This window comes from Centruroides sculpturatus, unplaced genomic scaffold (assembly GCF_000671375.1).
Source record: "Centruroides sculpturatus isolate CEXI.00-Female unplaced genomic scaffold, Cexi_2.0 scaffold258, whole genome shotgun sequence".
NCBI lineage: Eukaryota > Metazoa > Arthropoda > Arachnida > Scorpiones > Buthidae > Centruroides > Centruroides sculpturatus.
In genome coordinates this window covers 388139-412645 of record NW_019384607.1, presented here as the reverse complement: position 1 = coordinate 412645, position 24507 = coordinate 388139, and the positions used below count along the sequence as shown (strand labels likewise).

The 24507-nt window shown below is 26.6% G+C and overlaps 1 protein-coding gene across 1 annotated transcript in view; it reads right to left on the bottom strand.

Moving 5' to 3' along the window:
• Nucleotides 1–809: 809 nt before the first annotated feature.
• LOC111625172 overlaps nt 810–24507 on the bottom strand; it is a 38596-nt gene continuing 14898 nt past the window's right edge. Inside the window, exons 6-7 of the mRNA XM_023368235.1 lie at nt 3120–3211; nt 810–912 (exon numbers count right to left, since the gene is read on the bottom strand). Of these exons, the coding sequence (XP_023224003.1) occupies nt 904–912; nt 3120–3211 (101 nt within the window). The 3' untranslated portion in view covers nt 810–903. The remainder of the gene's footprint in view (nt 913–3119; nt 3212–24507) is intronic.

Sequence of the window (24507 nt, the reverse complement as noted above, 5' to 3'; positions counted from 1 at the left end):
AACAAAGAAGAAAAGCAAAAATTACAATTACAATTAAACAAAAAATGTGTATTCACATTCCCTTAATAACAATAATTATTATTATACATTTAATGTTTTCTGGAATTATTAAAAAAATCTAGAATTGTAGATAGGAAGATGCAGTCTGGAGTAGGAATTTAATCCGCATTTACATAATATCTGCAGTATTAGAGGTAATAACTCTTTGCAATTCCTTGTTAATCTTACCAGATGCAACACCCACCTCTAAAATAGACTTGTCTATAAATTAAAATTAAATTCGATGAATGATTTAGAATTAATGACATCGTAGCGAGAAGGATAGGGAGTGGTCGAACTTAGTTAGTTAGTCAAAGAGCCCAATTACAGAACCACCGACAACAAAAACATTGCCAGCTTCACCTTGCTAATTCCCTGCCAATTATGGAATCTAATCACGGCTTATGGGATTAATGTACGAGTGGCAGAAATCGCGCTAGATTAGAAAAATTCCATTGTACTGGTTCCGAGTACAAAGACAATCTACAGACATTCCCACCTGCCGGTATCATGAATAATTGCTACTAAATGCCCAGTTTACAAAATCCTCTTCTATCTCTAATAACTAACTAAGTAGAGTCTTTAATCCTTTTGGGAAAATTTTCTAAAAATTTGATGTAACAGTTAAAATTTCTAGAATATAAATAAGTGTAGTACTTACCTTATTGCTGAGAGCTCCTGCAGTTAATAACGTCATTAGGGAAATATGTCTAATATACCAAGCTTCGTTCCTATATGACTTGTTACTTAAATCTTCAAAACATGAAATATTTATTTTATTTTTTTCCTTCACGATATTCTGACCAAATCTGTCATAGAATCCATATCCTAAGAAGAAAAATCTTCATCGTTTTTTACACAAAGTCAGAGTATCTGTAAAAGAAATGGTAAAAAATAAAATGAAACTCGATTTATTTATATTTTTATATTCTGTTTTAAAAAACTTCTATAAATTAATGACAATAATATGAGATAATTTATATTAATTACGGGATGATAAATTAGATAAAAATAATTAAAAAACAAAAAAAGTAGATCAAGAATGAAAGTTCTATTCAGTAATCATATATAGTTATAAAATTTATTTTGCTACTCTTAAACGAAATGGAAAGATCTAAAGAGGAACATCAGAATTAATAAAATCTTTCTGACATGGTGAGACTTTATAAGATCATGCCCGCTCGTCCTCAATAACTTTTCAAGCTTTGGACTGATTTCAACAAACTTTGTCAGAGATGTAGAAATATATACGAATTCTATAAAGTTCTACAGCTTTATTAATATATTTTTCTGTTTATTTTTAATTTATTATTTTTTTTTATTAAACTGTAATTATATTATTTAGAAATAATAGGAAAAAAAATATTTATTTTTTAATATGTTTGTATAAGATTTTTCAATAGATAATGGAAGATTTTCTTCCCAGAAAACGAACTTATAGACGAAGTAAAATATTATATAATATAATAATTGTTATAAAAAGTATATATATATATAATCAAAATAAAGTAATAATTATACTATTTATTATAAAATAAACTCCAATAAAAAGAATTTAATGAATTTATATTATTAATTTCTTAATATATCTGGCGATTTTAAATTATAGTTTAGATTTATGAGACTCTTATATAAGTTTATATAATGTAAAATCCAAACACATACTGTATCTATTGTATAAGGTTTAATATACAAGCAAGGACGGATTTTAGACTTGTTATAGCCTAAGCTATCACATACAGAAAGAAATCCTTCCACATAGTAATAAATTAAAAATTTTAAGACACTAAGCTACGACTTGTTTAGTTTAAGCATAAATAGGGCCCTAAATAAAGGAATAATGTATCTAGATTGAATAGCAGTAAGAGTTTATCTTTGTGTGTGTCTGATACCCGAGACCCTAAGCATAATATTAAAATTTTAATTAATAAAAAGAGTGTATAATATTACTTAAAACTAAATATAAAATAATTATAACAATTTTTTTAAAAAAAGAAAAAAAAATTAAATAACTTTTAACTCTAAAAATAATTTCTAATAAAAACTTTTTTTTAAATATTATGCTTTTACGTACGTTTGAATTATTACTTAATTTAATTTTTAATGCGGAAATTTAATTTTGTAAAAATGGAAAACTTTTGTTCTATTTAAATATAGAAAATGAAACATTCAACAGAGTAAATATACACATTTTTAATTTAAGCATAAAATAAATTGATCAATTTTGTGATTTATAGCTTATCTCCTAATAGAAAAGAAAGTCGAGATAAAGTATTTGATCCTGATGTAATTGCTGCTACCAAAGAAAAAAAAATAATTCCAGTTCAACAATAAAAAAAAAATTTACTCGAGTTAATCAATTAGCCGAGTTAATGAAGCAAAACAAAGAAGAAAAGCAAAAATTACAATTACAATTAAACAAAAAATGTGTATTCACATTCCCTTAATAACAATAATTATTATTATACATTTAATGTTTTCTGGAATTATTAAAAAAATCTAGAATTGTAGATAGGAAGATGCAGTCTGGAGTAGGAATTTAATCCGCATTTACATAATATCTGCAGTATTAGAGGTAATAACTCTTTGCAATTCCTTGTTAATCTTACCAGATGCAACACCCACCTCTAAAATAGACTTGTCTATAAATTAAAATTAAATTCGATGAATGATTTAGAATTAATGACATCGTAGCGAGAAGGTAGGGAGTGGTCGAACTTAGTTAGTTAGTCAAAGAGCCCAATTACAGAACCACCGACAACAAAAACATTGCCAGCTTCACCTTGCTAATTCCCTGCCAATTATGGAATCTAATCACGGCTTATGGGATTAATGTACGAGTGGCAGAAATCGCGCTAGATTAGAAAAATTCCATTGTACTGGTTCCGAGTACAAAGACAATCTACAGACATTCCCACCTGCCGGTATCATGAATAATTGCTACTAAATGCCCAGTTTACAAAATCCTCTTCTATCTCTAATAACTAACTAAGTAGAGTCTTTAATCCTTTTGGGAAAATTTTCTAAAAATTTGATGTAACAGTTAAAATTTCTAGAATATAAATAAGTGTAGTACTTACCTTATTGCTGAGAGCTCCTGCAGTTAATAACGTCATTAGGGAAATATGTCTAATATACCAAGCTTCGTTCCTATATGACTTGTTACTTAAATCTTCAAAACATGAAATATAAATAAACAAATTTTTAAAATTATTTTTATTTATATTTAAACATTTAAATGTGAATTTTTTAAAATTATTTTTAAGGGAAATTCTTATTTTTTCCTCACTTTTGTTACTTAATTTTTTTGATTTTTTTAATAATTAAAAGACTATTGTTGAAGATGGTGGTTAGTTTTTTTTCTTTTATTTAGTTTATTTTTCTTTATTTCTCGGAGAAAAAAAAAAATTTTTTTCCTAAATCGAAGAAAGAAATAATCTACCGTTTCTATAAAAGAAGAAAATAAATAACAAACATATATATTTATTTATGTTTCCTTTGCTGTTGGTTAGAAAGAAAAGATTTCCTCTTTATCTCCAGGAAACTTTTCTATCGTACTTCATAAAGTTAAAATTCTACAAATAAATAAATAAATAAATAAATAATATCTAAAAATATAAATCGATACGTATGACAATCGTCGATAAATACGATATTTAGCCTATAACTCGACTTTCTAGCAATATTTTTATGTAAAATGTAACAGATTTGCTTTATTACTCCTCCTTGTACAATATTGTATTTTATATTTTATTTTTCAATTCCCAATTGTTGTATAGATAATGCTCGAGTTGTATTCGATACTTTTGCAATTCAATAAGTTAAAATATATTTATATCTACAAAATGTTCTTTTGGGTTTATATTGTCAAATAACAATTTTACACTTGAGAATGAGATGCGATCGTTTATAATCTAGAAGAGCATTAGCGTAAAAATGTCAACGGTTTGCATTTTTCCCAAGAAAGTCGTGGGGAGTAAGACAATGTTGATGATTTCTCGACGGAACGAAAAAGTTGATAAAAGAGGATACCCAGAGGATACTGTGAAAAATTCCCAAGTATACTCTCTCTCGTATAGATGCTGGAATTTATAGAAAATTTCGGAATATTGAAAAAAACGAAAAACGAAAAAGTAAATAATGAAAAATTTACTGTTGTTTATCCATTTTACATTTTGTAATTTCCAACTTTTTCATATGAAAAGAAATACATTCCCTTAGATAACAGCTTTTTTTTCCTTACTATTTCCATCAGTTATTTATTTTTATCATAAAATATTTATAAGTTTGTATTGACTATTTTAACTTCTTTTTTTTCTGTTCTATATTTTAACTCGTTAAACTAAAAGAATTGATTTTTAAAGTTTCTATTGATAATAAATAATAAATACTTTTGAAAAATATTGTATAATAACATTAAAAATGAAAAAAAAATGATTATTAACCAAGTAATAACTTAATATAAATGTTATGCACTTTTTTATTCTCAAAAAATTAATTTATTTTATTAAATTTTTTTTAAACAGCTACCGGGCATAATTAAAAAACAAAAAAAGTAGATCAAGAATGAAAGTTCTATTCAGTAATCATATATAGTTATAAAATTTATTTTGCTACTCTTAAACGAAATGGAAAGATCTAAAGAGGAACATCAGAATTAATAAAATCTTTCTGACATGGTGAGACTTTATAAGATCATGCCCGCTCGTCCTCAATAACTTTTCAAGCTTTGGACTGATTTCAACAAACTTTGTCAGAGATGTAGAAATATATACGAATTCTATAAAGTTCTACAGCTTTATTAATATATTTTTCTGTTTATTTTTAATTTATTATTTTTTTTTATTAAACTGTAATTATATTATTTAGAAATAATAGGAAAAAAAATATTTATTTTTTAATATGTTTGTATAAGATTTTTCAATAGATAATGGAAGATTTTCTTCCCAGAAAACGAACTTATAGACGAAGTAAAATATTATATAATATAATAATTGTTATAAAAAGTATATATATATATANGGTTAACTGATCCCCCTGACTAAGGATTCTGAGATTGTGTGACTATCTTCCACAAAAATGATTGATTGTAGCGGCAAATCGAAATTCTCTCACCTCAACTCGGACTATGTCAATGATAGAAACAGTAGCGCTAGTCGAATGAATTGTATAGAAGACACGTCGAGAATAAGAATCTTTCTTTCGTATGTGGCAGAAACGATCGAAGAAAGTCTCGCTGACTTTTATACCCGAGTATAAAACCGTAATAAACCTTTCGTTAGCTGTATTTCGTGACCAGAAGGTCGATTACCTTTCTCTTATCGTTTTGTACAGTCGCGCTCCCCTGCTCTTCATCCTCCTCTTCCTATCTCTTACTATTGTGTTTAGTACGGTATTTAATCAATAATAATGTATAGCATCATTCGAATATGTCTCTTAACCATTAAAATAATGAGTAAAGGTATAATTGTCATATTAATATTCCCGCTAGCGTGTCGAAAATAATGAGATTGAGTTAGACCGGAAAATGCAAAAATTATATTCTGGATCCGTTTCTAAAGTTGAAAACTCTCTATTTTTCAACTTAAACCCCATCATTACAATAGTTTTAATTATACAAAAGCTAATTTTGGATATACTAATGTTTTTTAAACTTAATGGAAGCGTAGCGTATATATACGAGAAACAGTCTTTCTATTCGCTTAATTTAACTAGAAAATACAATAAAATAATAAAGTTATCCTTGGAATTATTCTTTTTTAAAATAATATTATTATTATATTTTAAATTTTTGAATTAAGTAGGAATCGAGTCGATTTTTATCTTAAAAAAACACCTCACTCCGATATCGATTTTTGAAAGGATTCATTGTAATTTATTCTAATTTACTTTAGTTATAAAACACTGTATATATATGAAAGAATTTAATTGATAAGTAAAGAATAAAAGTTTAAAAAGAATCTTTAAATATCGGATAAAAATTTTCAATTTCTCTAAATATAAAATATGCAAATGATATTAATAAAGGAGTAAATTAGCATTTTGATGAAACGGTAAATATGAGCATGGGAAAAATTTCCATAGTTACGATATTTTGATATAACAAGTAACGTAGGTTTGAGAAAAATCCTATTTTCATTTTGTTTTACGTTCTTTCCCCCCTCTTTTAGAAAGTCTAATAGAATACACAAAGATGATTGAAAACACCAAAGCTATTACAGGAATTTAATAAACTTCAAGTTCCGTTTTTCATCTTCTTTCAACTTCGTTTCATCGCGCAAAAGTTTTATGTACATTCTGAGGATAAGATTTTTCTTATAAAGTCTATTTTGAACAGGAAATTAGAAGTAGTAGAGTAAGAAAAACAATGGAGAATAACGACTGGTGTTGAGAACGAAGGAATTAAAAAGAAATCATAAGAAAAACAAATCACTTGGTAAAGATTAAAATGCTCCTATCAATGGGTGACAGTCAAAAGTCAAATATCGTCGAGTATGAGAAATTGTCTACGCTAAACAATCTCTAGCAATGCATTTTTCTACCTTTTTATGGAGTTTCCTTTTAAAATTGGAAAAGTAAAATAAAAATAAAAAAAAATAACTAAAGTCTTTTTCGCTTTTCGTTATTTTAAAGTCCATTATACTTTAAAAATTTTAATATCACGCTCGCTTTGTTTTATTTACAAAGGCTACATTGTTTACTTTTTCTCTTTTTTTACACACATAAAATTTCAAATTTAAAACTTGATTTAAAATATTTAATGTCACTTCTTGTAGGATAAATATACTTTAGTAAGATTTATTAATTTTGTGTAGATTTGCAACAAGGGAGGGAAAAATGTCCTCCTAAGAGCATTATTCTTATTATATGATTTATTCGAAATTGTATTTATCTGTCGACAATTTCAATTATTTATAAAGCAAAGGACAGTTTTTCAAGTGAAATGGCCAGAGAATAGAATTCATTAGTATTCTGTTGGGCTAAGCCGCTCATAATCACCATATATCTGCAGAAAGAGTGCTTCAGATCAGGAGTTACCACTGTTACTTTATTAAATTCGGTTGTATGAGTGTTGCATTACAGAATAGCACCTGTTATATATATATATATAGCACCTGTTATATATATATATATATATAACAGGTGCTATTCTGTGTATATATATATATATATATATTTGTAAGGAAAAATCTTGTCTTTTCATTCGTTTCGAATTCAATTTTTAGTGTCTTTTTTTTTCAATTTTTACTTTCAATTTTCATGTAGTAGTTGTTAGCAGTGGGTTCCTTAAATGGAATTTTTACCTCAACCTCCATTAATGCTATCGACGACTGAGAGCGTGGAGCATTTGCTGACTCACGAGTTGATGCTTTCCATTCATTTGCTAGTGCTTGTGATGTTGAAGATCGATTGGTTTTGGTTCAGTCGGAGTAGAATACGATTCTTACGAGCGGTTGAAAGCTTCTCACCAATGCTATACTTCAGTCTTTTATATATATATATGGGATTTTTTTAACTCAGACTTTCAAAAATGGGGATCTATAGTTGATTAAACACGTGTGATTCTTTCGTATTTTTTACCACTTTAAATTCTTTTCGAAGTGAAATGTCGATAGCTTTCTCTTTTCTACGCGTGCTTTTACATTATTTTCTCATTTTCGTGTTAAAAATATCCTTTAAATTGAGAATTTTTTTTACAATTACCAAAATAAAGTATCGTGTTTCCGACTGGAAAACATAAAAGAAAAAAAAAATCCAACTTTTCTGAATTTCTCTAATCACGTTGAAAATCTTATAAATATGAAGTTTATAAAAGTGGATTAATTCAATTTTTTATGCATTTACGAATGATATAAGTAATTTAAAATGCTAGGTTTTTTTAAATCTTTCTTATCACTTATGGAAAATTAAATTAAATTAACATCATTACTACTTTACTCCTAGTCGAAAAATCATTTACACCAGTTAAAATTTATCTTTAAAATATATATATATATATGAAAGAATTTAATTGATAAGTAAAGAATAAAAGTTTAAAAAGAATCTTTAAATATCGGATAAAAATTTTCAATTTCTCTAAATATAAAATATGCAAATGATATTAATAAAGGAGTAAATTAGCATTTTGATGAAACGGTAAATATGAGCATGGGAAAAATTTCCATAGTTACGATATTTTGATATAACAAGTAACGTAGGTTTGAGAAAAATCCTATTTTCATTTTGTTTTACGTTCTTTCCCCCCTCTTTTAGAAAGTCTAATAGAATACACAAAGATGATTGAAAACACCAAAGCTATTACAGGAATTTAATAAACTTCAAGTTCCGTTTTTCATCTTCTTTCAACTTCGTTTCATCGCGCAAAAGTTTTATGTACATTCTGAGGATAAGATTTTTCTTATAAAGTCTATTTTGAACAGGAAATTAGAAGTAGTAGAGTAAGAAAAACAATGGAGAATAACGACTGGTGTTGAGAACGAAGGAATTAAAAAGAAATCATAAGAAAAACAAATCACTTGGTAAAGATTAAAATGCTCCTATCAATGGGTGACAGTCAAAAGTCAAATATCGTCGAGTATGAGAAATTGTCTACGCTAAACAATCTCTAGCAATGCATTTTTCTACCTTTTTATGGAGTTTCCTTTTAAAATTGGAAAAGTAAAATAAAAATAAAAAAAATAACTAAAGTCTTTTTCGCTTTTCGTTATTTTAAAGTCCATTATACTTTAAAAATTTTANAGTCTTCTTTATATATATATATATATATATAAAAGTGGGCACAATATACAGAGCTTAGTTTAGTGTTTGGGAGTATTGATGCGAAACGGAAACCAAAGTAATCGCCTGAAGACTTAAGTGAAACATTTGATGAAGGTTCTTACTCTGAAGGATTATCTTTTCGAATGGATTAGGCGGAAATGATTCAGATAAATCTTCAACAAGTTATTGTTAATGCATTTAACCAAGCAAATTTTACCAGGATGCTTCCTTCATCCTTACAACTTAATATAGAGGATGCTATATGCAGTGAAGAAGGTTTAATGCGATTTTTCTACTTTCAACGTGTTTTTATCTCTTGGATTATAAATCATTTGGAAACTGGTAATTTTATACGCTCGAATTTCTCAGAGAACGACGATTTCTTTCCGAAAATCTTTCAACCTTTAACTCGAATTTTCCCCCTCCCTAGCTTCAATGGAAAAAAAAAAACTATTCAATTAATTTTGTTTAATAATAATAATAATAATACTTAAAATCAATTACGTGCAAATTATTTTTTTTAGAAATTTGAGATTTAATTACTTAATTAAGCATTTATTTATGTAAAGTTTTAAGTTTTTAATGCGTGTTGTACACTGTACAAGTAAAAAGAAGTTTATTAAAGAATTCTATTTCGTAATAAGACTATCCTTGTAAAGTTGTGAAAACAGAATAAAAAACAAAGCTGAAAAGTATAAAGTTTGATCGAAACTCGTCAGTAGCTGGCCGTAAATTTTGAAATGTTGAACCTCTAGGGAAACAGTAAATGTTGGAAAGTTGGTAAGAAGCTTTAGTTTGAGTCGAAACAACGATTGAAAGAGAATAGAGGATCTTTACATCTAGTGTTTAAAAGTAGCCATGTGGTAGAGAGGTTTATGGGGCGTTACGTTCCTGTGGAGACTTTGTAAATTGAGTTTGGTGGTTGCTGTAAAAGGCAATCTATACGACGTGCTACAAACACGCGATATAAAACAGCACGTCTACATTGTACGTGTCCTTTTTACTCACGATCACCTTAGTAATGTGAGATTCCACCCCGTTAATGTAATTTCTGTAGTCCGTGGGAGTTTTATCGATTCTACTTTGTAGTGGTAATTACTCATTATTCTACTTAATTGAAATTAAGAAAAGTACACTCTTTAAATTTTATAAGTTGAGGCCATTTCTCACTGTAATAAGTCGGCCGCTGGCGGAGAGTTATCGTATAAACGGGAAACGTAGTAAAATTTATGTTATAACGAAGTCGTCGGCAAATAAAAATATTTATGTAAATATTTTATGTACCTTGGCACAGAACTGTCGAGACAAAAATGTTAAAGACATTAGTCTAGATGGTCCATCCCTCTAGAGAGAGAATCATTGAGAAGACAGATAGGACATGCAGATGGTCCTGGAGTGCGGTGAATTCATTTTTAAATAAAACGGTGAAAGAGAAGAGAGGAAAAAAGTCTCGTAATTCTAACGTTATCTCGCGGGAGACAAGAGGAAAAAAATAAGAATGTACTGTACAGAGAAGAGGTAGTTGAGGAAAGACTAATGGATCCACAGCCCGAGGAACGAGCAGGGAGGGAGGAGGTAAGAATGAGTAGGAGGTTAGTAAGAACTCGGTTAACTGATCCCCCTGACTAAGGATTCTGAGATTGTGTGACTATCTTCCACAAAAATGATTGATTGTAGCGGCAAATCGAAATTCTCTCACCTCAACTCGGACTATGTCAATGATAGAAACAGTAGCGCTAGTCGAATGAATTGTATAGAAGACACGTCGAGAATAAGAATCTTTCTTTCGTATGTGGCAGAAACGATCGAAGAAAGTCTCGCTGACTTTTATACCCGAGTATAAAACCGTAATAAACCTTTCGTTAGCTGTATTTCGTGACCAGAAGGTCGATTACCTTTCTCTTATCGTTTTGTACAGTCGCGCTCCCCTGCTCTTCATCCTCCTCTTCCTATCTCTTACTATTGTGTTTAGTACGGTATTTAATCAATAATAATGTATAGCATCATTCGAATATGTCTCTTAACCATTAAAATAATGAGTAAAGGTATAATTGTCATATTAATATTCCCGCTAGCGTGTCGAAAATAATGAGATTGAGTTAGACCGGAAAATGCAAAAATTATATTCTGGATCCGTTTCTAAAGTTGAAAACTCTCTATTTTTCAACTTAAACCCCATCATTACAATAGTTTTAATTATACAAAAGCTAATTTTGGATATACTAATGTTTTTTAAACTTAATGGAAGCGTATATATACGAGAAACAGTCTTTCTATTCGCTTAATTTAACTAGAAAATACAATAAAATAATAAAGTTATCCTTGGAATTATTCTTTTTTAAAATAATATTATTATTATATTTTAAATTTTTGAATTAAGTAGGAATCGAGTCGATTTTTATCTTAAANGGTATATTTAATTTATTATAAATTATAGAAAAATAACAAGTTTCAACTATGTGGCGCCATCTGTAATTGGAATTTGTTAAAATTTTTAAGATGATATATTTATTTTATTACGATTAAAGTGTAATTAAGTTATTACATTTAGACATTTCTTTGATTTCTAAAAAGAAGATTTCCGAGAAGAAATAAGCTCCGAATTAATATCAGAAGAGGCTTAATCTTTAATAACAAAGGATAGTTTTTCTGTGTTAGATAATTTTTCCCAGAGCAAAATCTCATCTCTCATGAGAATCCTTTATCTACCAAAGGAGGTAAAAACTTCTCTCCCTTTAGGGAATTAACTTATCCTATCTTCTTAATTCTAAGTATTACACAGGAATAATAGTTCACCATTCGTTACGTAATTTACTTTTCTCGTTATCTTAAATAAGAATAATTTTAATTGGTTTAATTTTAACTGCGAAATAATTTATAACGCTAAGTACTTGTGTTAAACCGTTTAAAATCTTCAAATTTTCAACTTAGAGATTTAAACCGTTAAACGACTCTTAAATCGATTAATTGGAAGAAAAAAAACAAACAATTTAATTGAGTAAATTAATTAAATCACTACTCTTAAACACATTCATTAAGTTAATTACGTTTAATTACGCTAAAAGAAAATTATAATAGTGGACACCGTCGGTGGCTCCATCTAGAGACGAAGAAATGAATTAAAGTGGTATGTATAAATTGAATTTTATGGATTCGAGTAAAAAATCAATTTAATTCAATTCGAGAATGGATTTGTGGATAATAAATGAAATTTTTTAAAGTTACCGTGAATAATGCCTCTTTCGCTCATTTAAATAATATATGATACAGGAATGCATTAAAGCGTAACTATGTCGTCCCTCCCAGACGTTTAATTTAATGTTAAAAAATTACTTAATGGAACTTTAAACCATTAGAAACGACGTTGATATACATTTATTCGATAATTTTCAGCATTGGGAGCCATTGGATTCTACGTAACAACATAAAAAAACAATGAAGTATTATGACGTTGTAACGAAGATCCCTTCACTAAAATTCGATATTCCTTTGATAGAAAACTTAATAATGGATCTATAGCATCACTAGACTATACTTTACTTCATTCTTAGTAAGTAGGGAAATGTATTATTAAGTCTATAATTTAATTCCTAATTGTTACGTCTAGAGAGAACCTAGCAAATGTACAGACCGGATTGTTAGACTATACACTAATATATTTCCTAATTACTATAGCCTAGAGACAAGTTGAGAGTAGGAAAATGTACCTTTAGGATTGTCCAGATTATTATATATATCGTAATTGTTAACTTCCTAGAGACAATCCAGCAAATGCACTAGCCGAATTGAGTCTATAATAGATTTCCTAATTGTTATATTCTAGATAATGCTACCAAATAGGAAAATATATATATATACAAAGGCCATTGATTGTGTTATATATTTCCTAATTATATGGTCCTAGAGTTAATCGAATGACAAGAAATTTATCTTTTCTACTTGATGTATATAGACGTGTATTGATTTTGTAGCTTATAATAGATATAGTACCCCAAGTTTAGTATAATTAGAGACTTTTATAGAGTAGTATACATCTATAACAATGTATATTTTATAATAATAATAATAATTTCGAACTTAACTGCATAAACAAGATTAAAATTACTTTCCAGATAGATTCCTTAATGACTCTCTTGTATAATTGATGCCGTTTCAACATGAATTAAGCATAATTTATTGTGTTACTTTAATAACTTTACCATCTGTCATTTAAATGAAGATAATTTGTAAATAAATTAATTTTTATTTGTATATTTTGCATCTGTAAATTCCTGTGTATTGCTAGAAGGAGTGGCTCCGTATAGAAGCTTTATAATTAAATATATGTTATAAATTATGTTATACTTAAATATATATTCATTTATTCTCTAAGAGAACGAATAAAATGAATATCTGTGATAGAAAGTGGAGTATAATCATTCTTTTAACTGATTATACTTCGAATTATTACTAGAGTTATAGCTTAATTATTCAAATTTTAATTCCATATTTTTAAAATACTAATGAATATTTAAATATTTATCGATTTTCTTATTTTACATATTATAACAATAATATGTAAATAGTAGATAAATTAAACCAGGAACAGAGAGAGAGAGGCATCACTCCTCTTTGAAGCCATAAAAAAATTAATAAAACAAATAAAAAATAGAACTGTAATATATATAATATTCACGTTATTTTTTTATATATGAAGGATTAAATTTTAGGACCCTGTATACAGAGCCCGAGCCAAATTACTCGTCTCTTCTACGTGGCACTGTATAAAGTATTGAAAGAATTTACAAATTTAATATATTTTTACATAATAATTTAAATGATTGATAAAATTATGAAAGAAAATATATTTTTAAAGTTTTATCTTTTAAATCTTGTAGATTTTCTTTTAATTTTATAGGTTAAAATGCTTATTTACTATCCTGTTTATTAAGTTTGTCAGGACTCGTGGTCATCTCCTTCATTCCCTATGCATTATTATTGAATTTTCTAGTTTTGTAATTTATAATTTTTTAAAAAATTTAAATATTTATACGAAATTAATAATAATAAAAATAAAATCAAATAACGAAATATTATTTAGAATTTTTCGGGAAATTTTAAACTCATAGACAGACAGATGAGATGGGATGAGACCCTGATTAATGACAATTACCATCCCCAATCAACTTAAAAGCTGAAAAATATATAAAATTAATAAAACAAATAAAAATGCCCATTTATAATGGCATATTTTCTCTTAAATTAATGAATTTTTGATGTTTTTTCCGTGTCAAAGTCTCATCATCCCTATGTCAAAAGACTTCTTACACACCCCTTCTACCTTAGATTTTTGTAGTTTATATATAATATATAAATATTTTCTCAACTTAACACTAATTAATTATTATTTACTCACTTGTTACAGCTCATAGTTTAGAAAAAATTTAATTAAAATTTATTTTCTACGAAGTGACTTTAACTGTTTTACGGTAGCCTATAGAAGCAGGCTACAGAATGTTGAGGTATACTTTTATATAAAAGAAAAAAAAATATGGCAAAATAACTTTGTATCAAAGTATCATTTACTCTTTTATGAATAATATTTTTGCCTAAACAAAATACTTCCATTCGATCTTTTTGACATTCAAACATTGTTACTATAGCAGCAATATTTTATTCTTGGTTGAGAATGGCAGATACGGCGGAAAAAAAGATACCAAATTGCATTTTATGATCGCATACAAAATAGAATTGTATATGATAGGTTTTAAATATTTAAAAGTTCTTTTTTTACGCAGCATTTGTTATTAAAGGTACGAAAATTTGCTTATATAAATATAAATATCGCATTTTTACGGTAAAACAAACACGTTTTTAAAGTTATTTTTTTTTTAATANTAAAATTTAAATTTTTTTTCAATAAGAAAGGATGGAAGGAGAAAGAGAAACGAAAGAGGAATTACTCTGTTATTTTATAAAGAAGTTTTTATTTTTTTTTTCCTCTTAACTTTTCTTATTTTTTTCTTTATAGCGATGACCATTAAACTTTTGAGAAAAGTCTAACGGTGACCGGTAAATGGACTCGACTGGACTATCCTCTAGAGAACAGCAAACACCGGAGGAAGCATTTATCTTAAAGAACAAATGTACTGTCACAGATCGAAGCAAAAATAGAGTAGACGTAATTCCTAATGACGTACACTTGTACAATTTAGTCGAGGAAAAAGTATCAGTAATTACAAGTTTCAATCGCTGACGTACAACGAATTTTCGGGGTGACGTCGAAAAGGGAACATTGTTACAAATCACTAAGTTAGGACGTGTGTAGGTCCTATAACGGTGCAAAATAGCCGAAAGAAGAGAATGGAGAACACAGGCCGTTTGTTGTAACGATAATAGTACCCTATAGAAGTCATGCTTTCGTCACATGCCTCTAGATTTATAGGGGCATTCGCTATAAGTCGAATTGATTTGGTCCTTAGTTAGCAACAGCTGGACATTGGTGGCTAACTGACCATTCCTGTCAAAAAAGGCGGCACGAAAGAAATATTCTAGTTGCTGCCATCGACTTTTGCTATCAATAATTCCATCCCTCTTTCTTCTTTCTCCCATAAAATTGATTTTATCCCATCAGAAATTTGAATTTTTCCAGCTTTCTTTATATTAAATGTTTCTCCAGTTTAAAAATAATTTTAAAAAATTATTTTTATTTAAAAAGGAATATAATATATATTACAATTTCCAATTTCTTTTATCTTAAATCTAAAATAACTTTACTAAAATTAAATTATAAAAAGGGTTAATACATGTGCTGCCATCTGTTAACGAAATTTTTAACTCACTCCGATTTTTATTAATTAATTAAATTAATTATTACAAATAAAATTTATATTAGATGATAATAAATATTTTACACTAAAATATAAAATATAAAAAATGTTTTAAAATATAAATTTAATTTATTATAAATTATAGAAAAATAACAAGTTTCAACTATGTGGCGCCATCTGTAATTGGAATTTGTTAAAATTTTTAAGATGATATATTTATTTTATTACGATTAAAGTGTAATTAAGTTATTACATTTAGACATTTCTTTGATTTCTAAAAAGAAGATTTCCGAGAAGAAATAAGCTCCGAATTAATATCAGAAGAGGCTTAATCTTTAATAACAAAGGATAGTTTTTCTGTGTTAGATAATTTTTCCCAGAGCAAAATCTCATCTCTCATGAGAATCCTTTATCTACCAAAGGAGGTAAAAACTTCTCTCCCTTTAGGGAATTAACTTATCCTATCTTCTTAATTCTAAGTATTACACAGGAATAATAGTTCACCATTCGTTACGTAATTTACTTTTCTCGTTATCTTAAATAAGAATAATTTTAATTGGTTTAATTTTAACTGCGAAATAATTTATAACGCTAAGTACTTGTGTTAAACCGTTTAAAATCTTCAAATTTTCAACTTAGAGATTTAAACCGTTAAACGACTCTTAAATCGATTAATTGGAAGAAAAAAAACAAACAATTTAATTGAGTAAATTAATTAAATCACTACTCTTAAACACATTCATTAAGTTAATTACGTTTAATTACGCTAAAAGAAAATTATAATAGTGGACACCGTCGGTGGCTCCATCTAGAGACGAAGAAATGAATTAAAGTGGTATGTATAAATTGAATTTTATGGATTCGAGTAAAAAATCAATTTAATTCAATTCGAGAATGGATTTGTGGATAATAAATGAAATTTTTTAAAGTTACCGTGAATAATGCCTCTTTCGCTCATTTAAATAATATATGATACAGGAATGCATTAAAGCGTAACTATGTCGTCCCTCCCAGACGTTTAATTTAATGTTAAAAAATTACTTAATGGAACTTTAAACCATTAGAAACGACGTTGATATACATTTATTCGATAATTTTCAGCATTGGGAGCCATTGGATTCTACGTAACAACATAAAAAAACAATGAAGTATTATGACGTTGTAACGAAGATCCCTTCACTAAAATTCGATATTCCTTTGATAGAAAACTTAATAATGGATCTATAGCATCACTAGACTATACTTTACTTCATTCTTAGTAAGTAGGGAAATGTATTATTAAGTCTATAATTTAATTCCTAATTGTTACGTCTAGAGAGAACCTAGCAAATGTACAGACCGGATTGTTAGACTATACACTAATATATTTCCTAATTACTATAGCCTAGAGACAAGTTGAGAGTAGGAAAATGTACCTTTAGGATTGTCCAGATTATTATATATATCGTAATTGTTAACTTCCTAGAGACAATCCAGCAAATGCACTAGCCGAATTGAGTCTATAATAGATTTCCTAATTGTTATATTCTAGATAATGCTACCAAATAGGAAAATATATATATATACAAAGGCCATTGATTGTGTTATATATTTCCTAATTATATGGTCCTAGAGTTAATCGAATGACAAGAAATTTATCTTTTCTACTTGATGTATATAGACGTGTATTGATTTTGTAGCTTATAATAGATATAGTACCCCAAGTTTAGTATAATTAGAGACTTTTATAGAGTAGTATACATCTATAACAATGTATATTTTATAATAATAATAATAATTTCGAACTTAACTGCATAAACAAGATTAAAATTACTTTCCAGATAGATTCCTTAATGACTCTCTTGTATAATTGATGCCGTTTCAACATGAATTAAGCATAATTTATTGTGTTACTTTAATAACTTTACCATCTGTCATTTAAATGAAGATAATTTGTAAATAAATTAATTTTTATTTGTATATTTTGCATCTGTAAATTCCTGTGTATTGCTAGAAGGAGTGGCTCCGTATAGAAGCTTTATAATTAAATATATGTTATAAATTATGTTATACTTAAATATATATTCATTTATTCTCTAAGAGAACGAATAAAATGAATATCTGTGATAGAAAGTGGAGTATAATCATTCTTTTAACTGATTATACTTCGAATTATTACTAGAGTTATAGCTTAATTATTCAAATTTTAATTCCATATTTTTAAAATACTAATGAATATTTAAATATTTATCGATTTTCTTATTTTACATATTATAACAATAATATGTAAATAGTAGATAAATTAAACCAGGAACAGAGAGAGAGAGGCATCACTCCTCTTTGAAGCCATAAAAAAATTAATAAAACAAATAAAAAATAGAACTGTAATATATATAATATTCACGTTATTTTTTTATATATGAAGGATTAAATTTTAGGACCCTGTATACAGAGCCCGAGCCAAATTACTCGTCTCTTCTACGTGGCACTGTATAAAGTATTGAAAGAATTTACAAATTTAATATATTTTTACATAATAATTTAAATGATTGATAAAATTATGAAAGAAAATATATTTTTAAAGTTTTATCTTTTAAATCTTGTAGATTTTCTTTTAATTTTATAGGTTAAAATGCTTATTTACTATCCTGTTTATTAAGTTTGTCAGGACTCGTGGTCATCTCCTTCATTCCCTATGCATTATTATTGAATTTTCTAGTTTTGTAATTTATAATTTTTTAAAAAATTTAAATATTTATACGAAATTAATAATAATAAAAATAAAATCAAATAACGAAATATTATTTAGAATTTTTCGGGAAATTTTAAANGAGGAGGAAGAAGAGGAGGAGGAAGAGGAGATCGAGACCACTCAAATGTGTAGGCTGAACAAAGGAAGAAAGTGAGGGGATGAGAAAGAGAATAAGAAAGAAGAGATAAAGCTCCAATAGGGAAGATAGAATGAATAAGAAAGCGAAAAATAACTAAATAATAATAATAACTTTTAAATATAGATATTAATTTACAATTTACATAAATATGTTGAGAAAAAATTTACCCTTTAAATGCTTAAAATATAAATAATGTAATTAAATGTATAATTTAATACGTTAATATAGTTTGCTTTAGACTGCTTTTGAGATATTTTCAATGTTATATTTAAATATTAAACTGTAGTCCAATCAGAATTACTTTTTTTTTTATAAGCAATGTATAAATATACATGTAACATTTTAAACATGTACAATTAATAGTATATTTAAGTGACATATTAATGCATAATTGTATTTTTATGTTCTTTAAATGTAATATGTTTATATATGTTCATATATATGTTTAATGAATAGGGTTTCTCAAACGAGATCCCGGGATTCCGGTTGTGTTTTTAACCCGGGAAATTAATTCTTCTCATCCCGGAAAATCCCGCAAATTTCTTAAAAGTTCACTTTTTTCTTATTTTGTGTTAAGGTTGAGGAAATTTTGCAAATAGAAAGTATAATTAACACATAAACTGTCAGAATACATTTGTATTTATTAACTTTAAACCTACTTATTAGTTCTTTTAATTTTTCCTCGTTATGGCATGTCACAAATGGTCAATAATCAATACGTAGCTTATTTGTGGTAGGACTCTGAAAATTCTTTACTTGTCAGAACCNAAACTGTGATTATTTTATTAATTTTACCTCCAAATGAAACACACTACCACTGCATATTAAAATTTCAAGTTGCTTCTGCAGTTGAGCGATACCTAAGAGAAGATGAATGGGAATTTTTTTCAATTCTAACAACCATAGCATATGGAATGCTGACAGGTTAATTCCACCCTGGACGGTTTCAGCATTATTTAAAATCTAAAACAAAGCGAAATAAATTCATTTAACAGGAAAAAAAATAATTAAACAACATTTATATTAATAAAATTTCTTAATAATATTTTGTCTGAGTTCTTGAGTTAGTTTATTTGTATGTATATGGCAATAAGACATGCGAGTGATCTGCTAAGGAGGAAACATCTCATGGAGGCCTTTCTTTGAGAAACTGGCCCCTATTTAGCTGTCAGAAACATGAAGAAAACCTAAAAAACTCCACATGGCCAGCCCAATTTAGTAGTAGTAATTTTTTCTAATTCCAAAACATAGCCAATAAGTAATTTAAAAGTTTTTTCGGGTTTTCTTAAATGTATTTTACATATATAATAAAATAGACAATAAATTCTCTGAAAACTGAAGAATTTTTTGTGTTGATATGTGTATTTCAAGTTTTTATTGCTGGTAATTAACTACTTAGAACATGAGGAATGCAACACAATAAAAATTTCTATTATACTTTTATTAAAATTTCAACTGCTTAATGTTGCTGGTAACTTTTTAATAAGTAGTTTGTGCAGCTATATCCATAATATTGTAGGTTAAAACTATCTGAATAATATAATTTTATCAATATCAAAATCATTTAAAATCAAATATTTTTAGTTTATTTATTATTTCAAATAAACAAAGTTATAATTTTAATATTTTAAGTACAAAATTTCAAACAAGATAGTTTTCTATTTTTGTTTTGAAGATGACATTATGCAAGTGACCCTCATTCATGTGTAAACATTGTTCACATCTTCAAAGTATGTCATGCACAGGGCAGCGCAACATATTCTCAGAAATGTTATCGATTGCACAACAAATTTTTACCTTAGGAGTTTTGCTATTTTATGGACAAAAAGTGTGATATATAAAGATTGTCCACTAAATATAGAAACTCCTAAGGTAAACATTCCTCGTGAATTCAATAACATATCCGAAAATATGTTGTGCCATCCCATGCATAACATACTTGCAGACGTGAAGAGTGCTTGTGCACGAACAAGGGTCACTTGCATAATGTCATCTTCAAAACATAAAGGACAAACTATCTTATTCAAAATCTCATACTTGAAAACTTGTTTAAATACAGTATATTCAAATATTAATAACAGTCTATTCATATCACCCATTTTCCTTTTGGACCCTGTACATTAGATTTTGAACATGTACAAACATAAATCTAAACTGCCAGATTATTTCAGGCTATATTAAAGTTAATTTTTAATTAACAGAATTTGACTGTAAAATATCAAAAGTATGAGGCACAACTGTTACAAGTACACACAGAGTACCATAATACTTTTCAGCCAAATTCCATTAATTAATAATCCAGTAGCTTATGTTTGTCAATAGATCATGATTTAGAATATACGATTCTAAAAGCATTTATCCAGATTAAATCTCACCCTGGCTTCTAAAGAAGTATTTTATTTTTCTGTTTAATTTGATGTTGAGTCATTAGTATGATTACATTGTTCAAAGCTATTTTTAAAGTACTGTATTAAGATTATCATTGATTATATTTTAATAAATTTTAAATTTTCTTATTCACTCAAATGTTTAGACGAATAAAATATACTTACCTTTAGAGCAATGGCATTATTAACAATGCTCTTAAGAAATAGTACATTTTTTATTAAATCACAACTATTATCACTGCAATGGTTAGCGCTTGCAAAAATCCTATTCAAAGTGCATAAAACTGATGAAGTCAACGATAATTTCTTTCTTCCACAAAGAATTTCTTTTTCTAAACAACAAAAAAAAAATTATTTGTTAATAAAATATATTTGAAAGCAATCTCCTCATCCTCGCAATTATTTTAAAACCTCATCAATTCATAATAATTTTTCTTAAGAAGTTGTCACTTTAATCCAATTTCATATAATAAAACTTTATACATAAAGTGATTCAAATCATTTATCATCTGAGAACACAAAAATAAAATCAAATGGTAAACGTATACTACTAAAATGAATCTGAAGAATGTAAAACTAATATATGAAAACATACAGAAAAATTACCAAACATATATTCACATATCAAAATCTTGAGCACTTAACTGAATTAAAGAAAAAGACCAAATAAAAACCCCTTAATCAGTATCAATAACTTACAATTCGACATCTAGATGCCGACGGACACTAGTAATGCTACCTTGCCGTATCGCTTTGATGGTCTTTTATACATTACTTATTTGACTATTGAACATGCTTACAAAAAATGAAAATGTTTTTAACTTGTGTTTCTACTAACACCTGGTTACAAAAATATAGTAGAATATTATTCAATATTTTAGTCATATTTAAACCCTCATTAGTGAAATACAATTCAATGAATTTGAAAATACACCCAAAAACATTTGTGCTGATCACAGTTTCTCAATCACATGGATAATAATAATAATAATATAAAAATAAAAGCAGATATACATTTAAAACTTTTAATTTTAGGGAAAATTTTGGTTTTTTCGAGGGATAATTTAGGGATATTTCAGCGTTAAAAAGAAACATTTTCTTTATTTTCGGGATATTTTTAGGGAATATTTGATTTAGGGATATTTCAAATATTAAGGAAATTTTTCTTAACTTCTTGGACGTTTTTAGAGAAAATCTTGTTCCCTCGACCGATAATTTAGGGATTTTTTACGTGTTAAAAAAAGAAAATTTGATTCACTCATCGACAATTTTTAGGGAAAGTTTTCAATAATTTAAGGATATTTCAAGTGTTAAAAGTGACAGTTTGTTTCCTCAAGTAATAATTTAAAGATATTTAATTAAGGAATAATGGTAATAATTAAGGAAAATTAAGGAATAATAAGTAATAATTTAAAGAATTTAATTAAGGATAAATGAAGAAAATTAATGAAGAAAATTAAGGAAAATTTTCTTTATTTATCAGATATTTTTAAGAAAAGTTTTAGAAATATCTTAATAACAAAATAAATACTGTGTAAATAATTTTTCGAAACAATATAAAATAAAAATAAATTTACATTTCCTTAAATAAAAATGAAAATTTTTCTTTCTGACGTAAGTAAATTTTCAATAATAAATATTTTAAAATTTCTTAAACAAACTATAAAAATAAATNAACCAAGTTTTGTTTTTTAGATTTTGAAGGAATCGAATCTATTTTTTGGGTTTTTTTTTATCGTAAATTTTTTAATATTATTCCTTGTTCAATTTTGTGTGAATATGAATAAAATCAGTCTATTAAAAATAAAATTACTTATTCGTCTCGACTTTTTCTATTCAATTTTTATAAATTATTGCAGTTGTTCACATATTCTTCTTCCTCCTCCTCTTCTTCTTTTCTTGAATAAAACATGTTAAATTGTCTTTTATACACTTTTTATTTTTCCGGATAACATTTTTTTAATTAAAATTTTATATATATATTTTTTTGTTTGTTTGTTTTTAGAAATAAAGTTTTTTAAAATATTTTCCTACCTACTTCATTATATTTTATTTAAACTCTTAATTATTATTATTTTTTCGAGTTTTTCAATTAGTATCAATGTTTAAAAATTATTTTAAAAATACTTGCGTTATATATATATATACTTATCTTAAAGTGTATATTAATTTTGATTAAATATTAAAAAATCTAAGCACGTTTTTTTCCGTCCTCCTCCTTTCTTTATATCCATAAAATTAAAATATTCTCTAAAGGAATTTATGAGAAAAATTTATCAACTTTCTTAATGATATATGGCTTCAGGCGAATAAATTACTGAATAGATTTAAGTTAATAATAATTACTGAGAGGAACATTAAAGACATTTTTTTTTCAAGCTTTTATAGTCTGGAACATATTTAAAATTGTTTAACTTGTTATACTTCTCTCTCTCTTTCTCTCTCTCTCTTCATCTTTCTCTTCCTCTTCCCCTCTTTCTCTTAATTTTATCTTGTTTAGATTATTAAAACTAACTCCGAAGACGATACCAATTACTAGAAGCTACACAGATATAAAAATTTTCATTAAAAAAATAATAATAATAAAGATATTTATTTATTTACACGTTTATCTTTATGAGAGGAATTTGTCTCTAATTATTTTCCTTTAATTATTTTTCTGTAAATGTTATCAACTCGAAATTTAGATGATTATTTTTTTTAATGTAAAAAATTGTTTTATTTATGATTTATTATTATAAAACATAAAAAAAATATATGAAAATTTAAAAATATATATGAAAGTTCTTTAATGCATAATGGAACTTTCTTGCTCGAAAGAATTTAATATATTGCTAAAAAAAGAAAAAATATATATTGATAGAATGCAGAAAAATAAAATTCAAATTTGGAATAATACAACAGAAAGTTTTATTATATTTATATATATAAAAAAATTTGCTTATAAATCATTTAGCATTATTTTTTAATATTATTAATGTTTACAAGTAGAAAAAATATATATTTAATGTCGTGTTTTTTATATAAAAATATTGATTTTTTTAATGTTTAAAAATGAATAATTAATTTTAAGTAATTAATCAATTAAAATGAAGAATATATATATATATTTTTTTTTAAATTAAAAGCCAATAGGTATGAACCAGTTTTAAGTCGAAATGTTTAACGTTTAAAAATAAATTTAAATAATTTATTATATAAAAACTTTTTTAAGTGATGAGAAAATTTAAAATAAAGAATTATTTTTAATAAAAAGTTAAGAAGTATAAATGTATTTTCATGAAGAATATTCTATGTAAATGCATTCATTAGATCTAGCAAAAGGCAGCGAGGCGAATTTTGAATTTTAGATAATTAACGAGATAACAGCAAAGGTTAGAATAAAATTGGACTTAATAAGCAAAGGAATAAACAAAAGAGACTTTAAATGAATTCAGTTAATGCTCTACTTATTTATTCTACCTTCTGTGTATCTGATTATATGTTTGTTCATATTCTTACCTTGAAACTAGCAAAAATATATTCAGACTTTAGCTTACGTATCTACTACTAATACATAAATTTCAAGTTATTGTCTTGTTAAATATTACATAGATATAATGGATATTAATTTAATTTTTCCTTACTTAAATATAATTAATT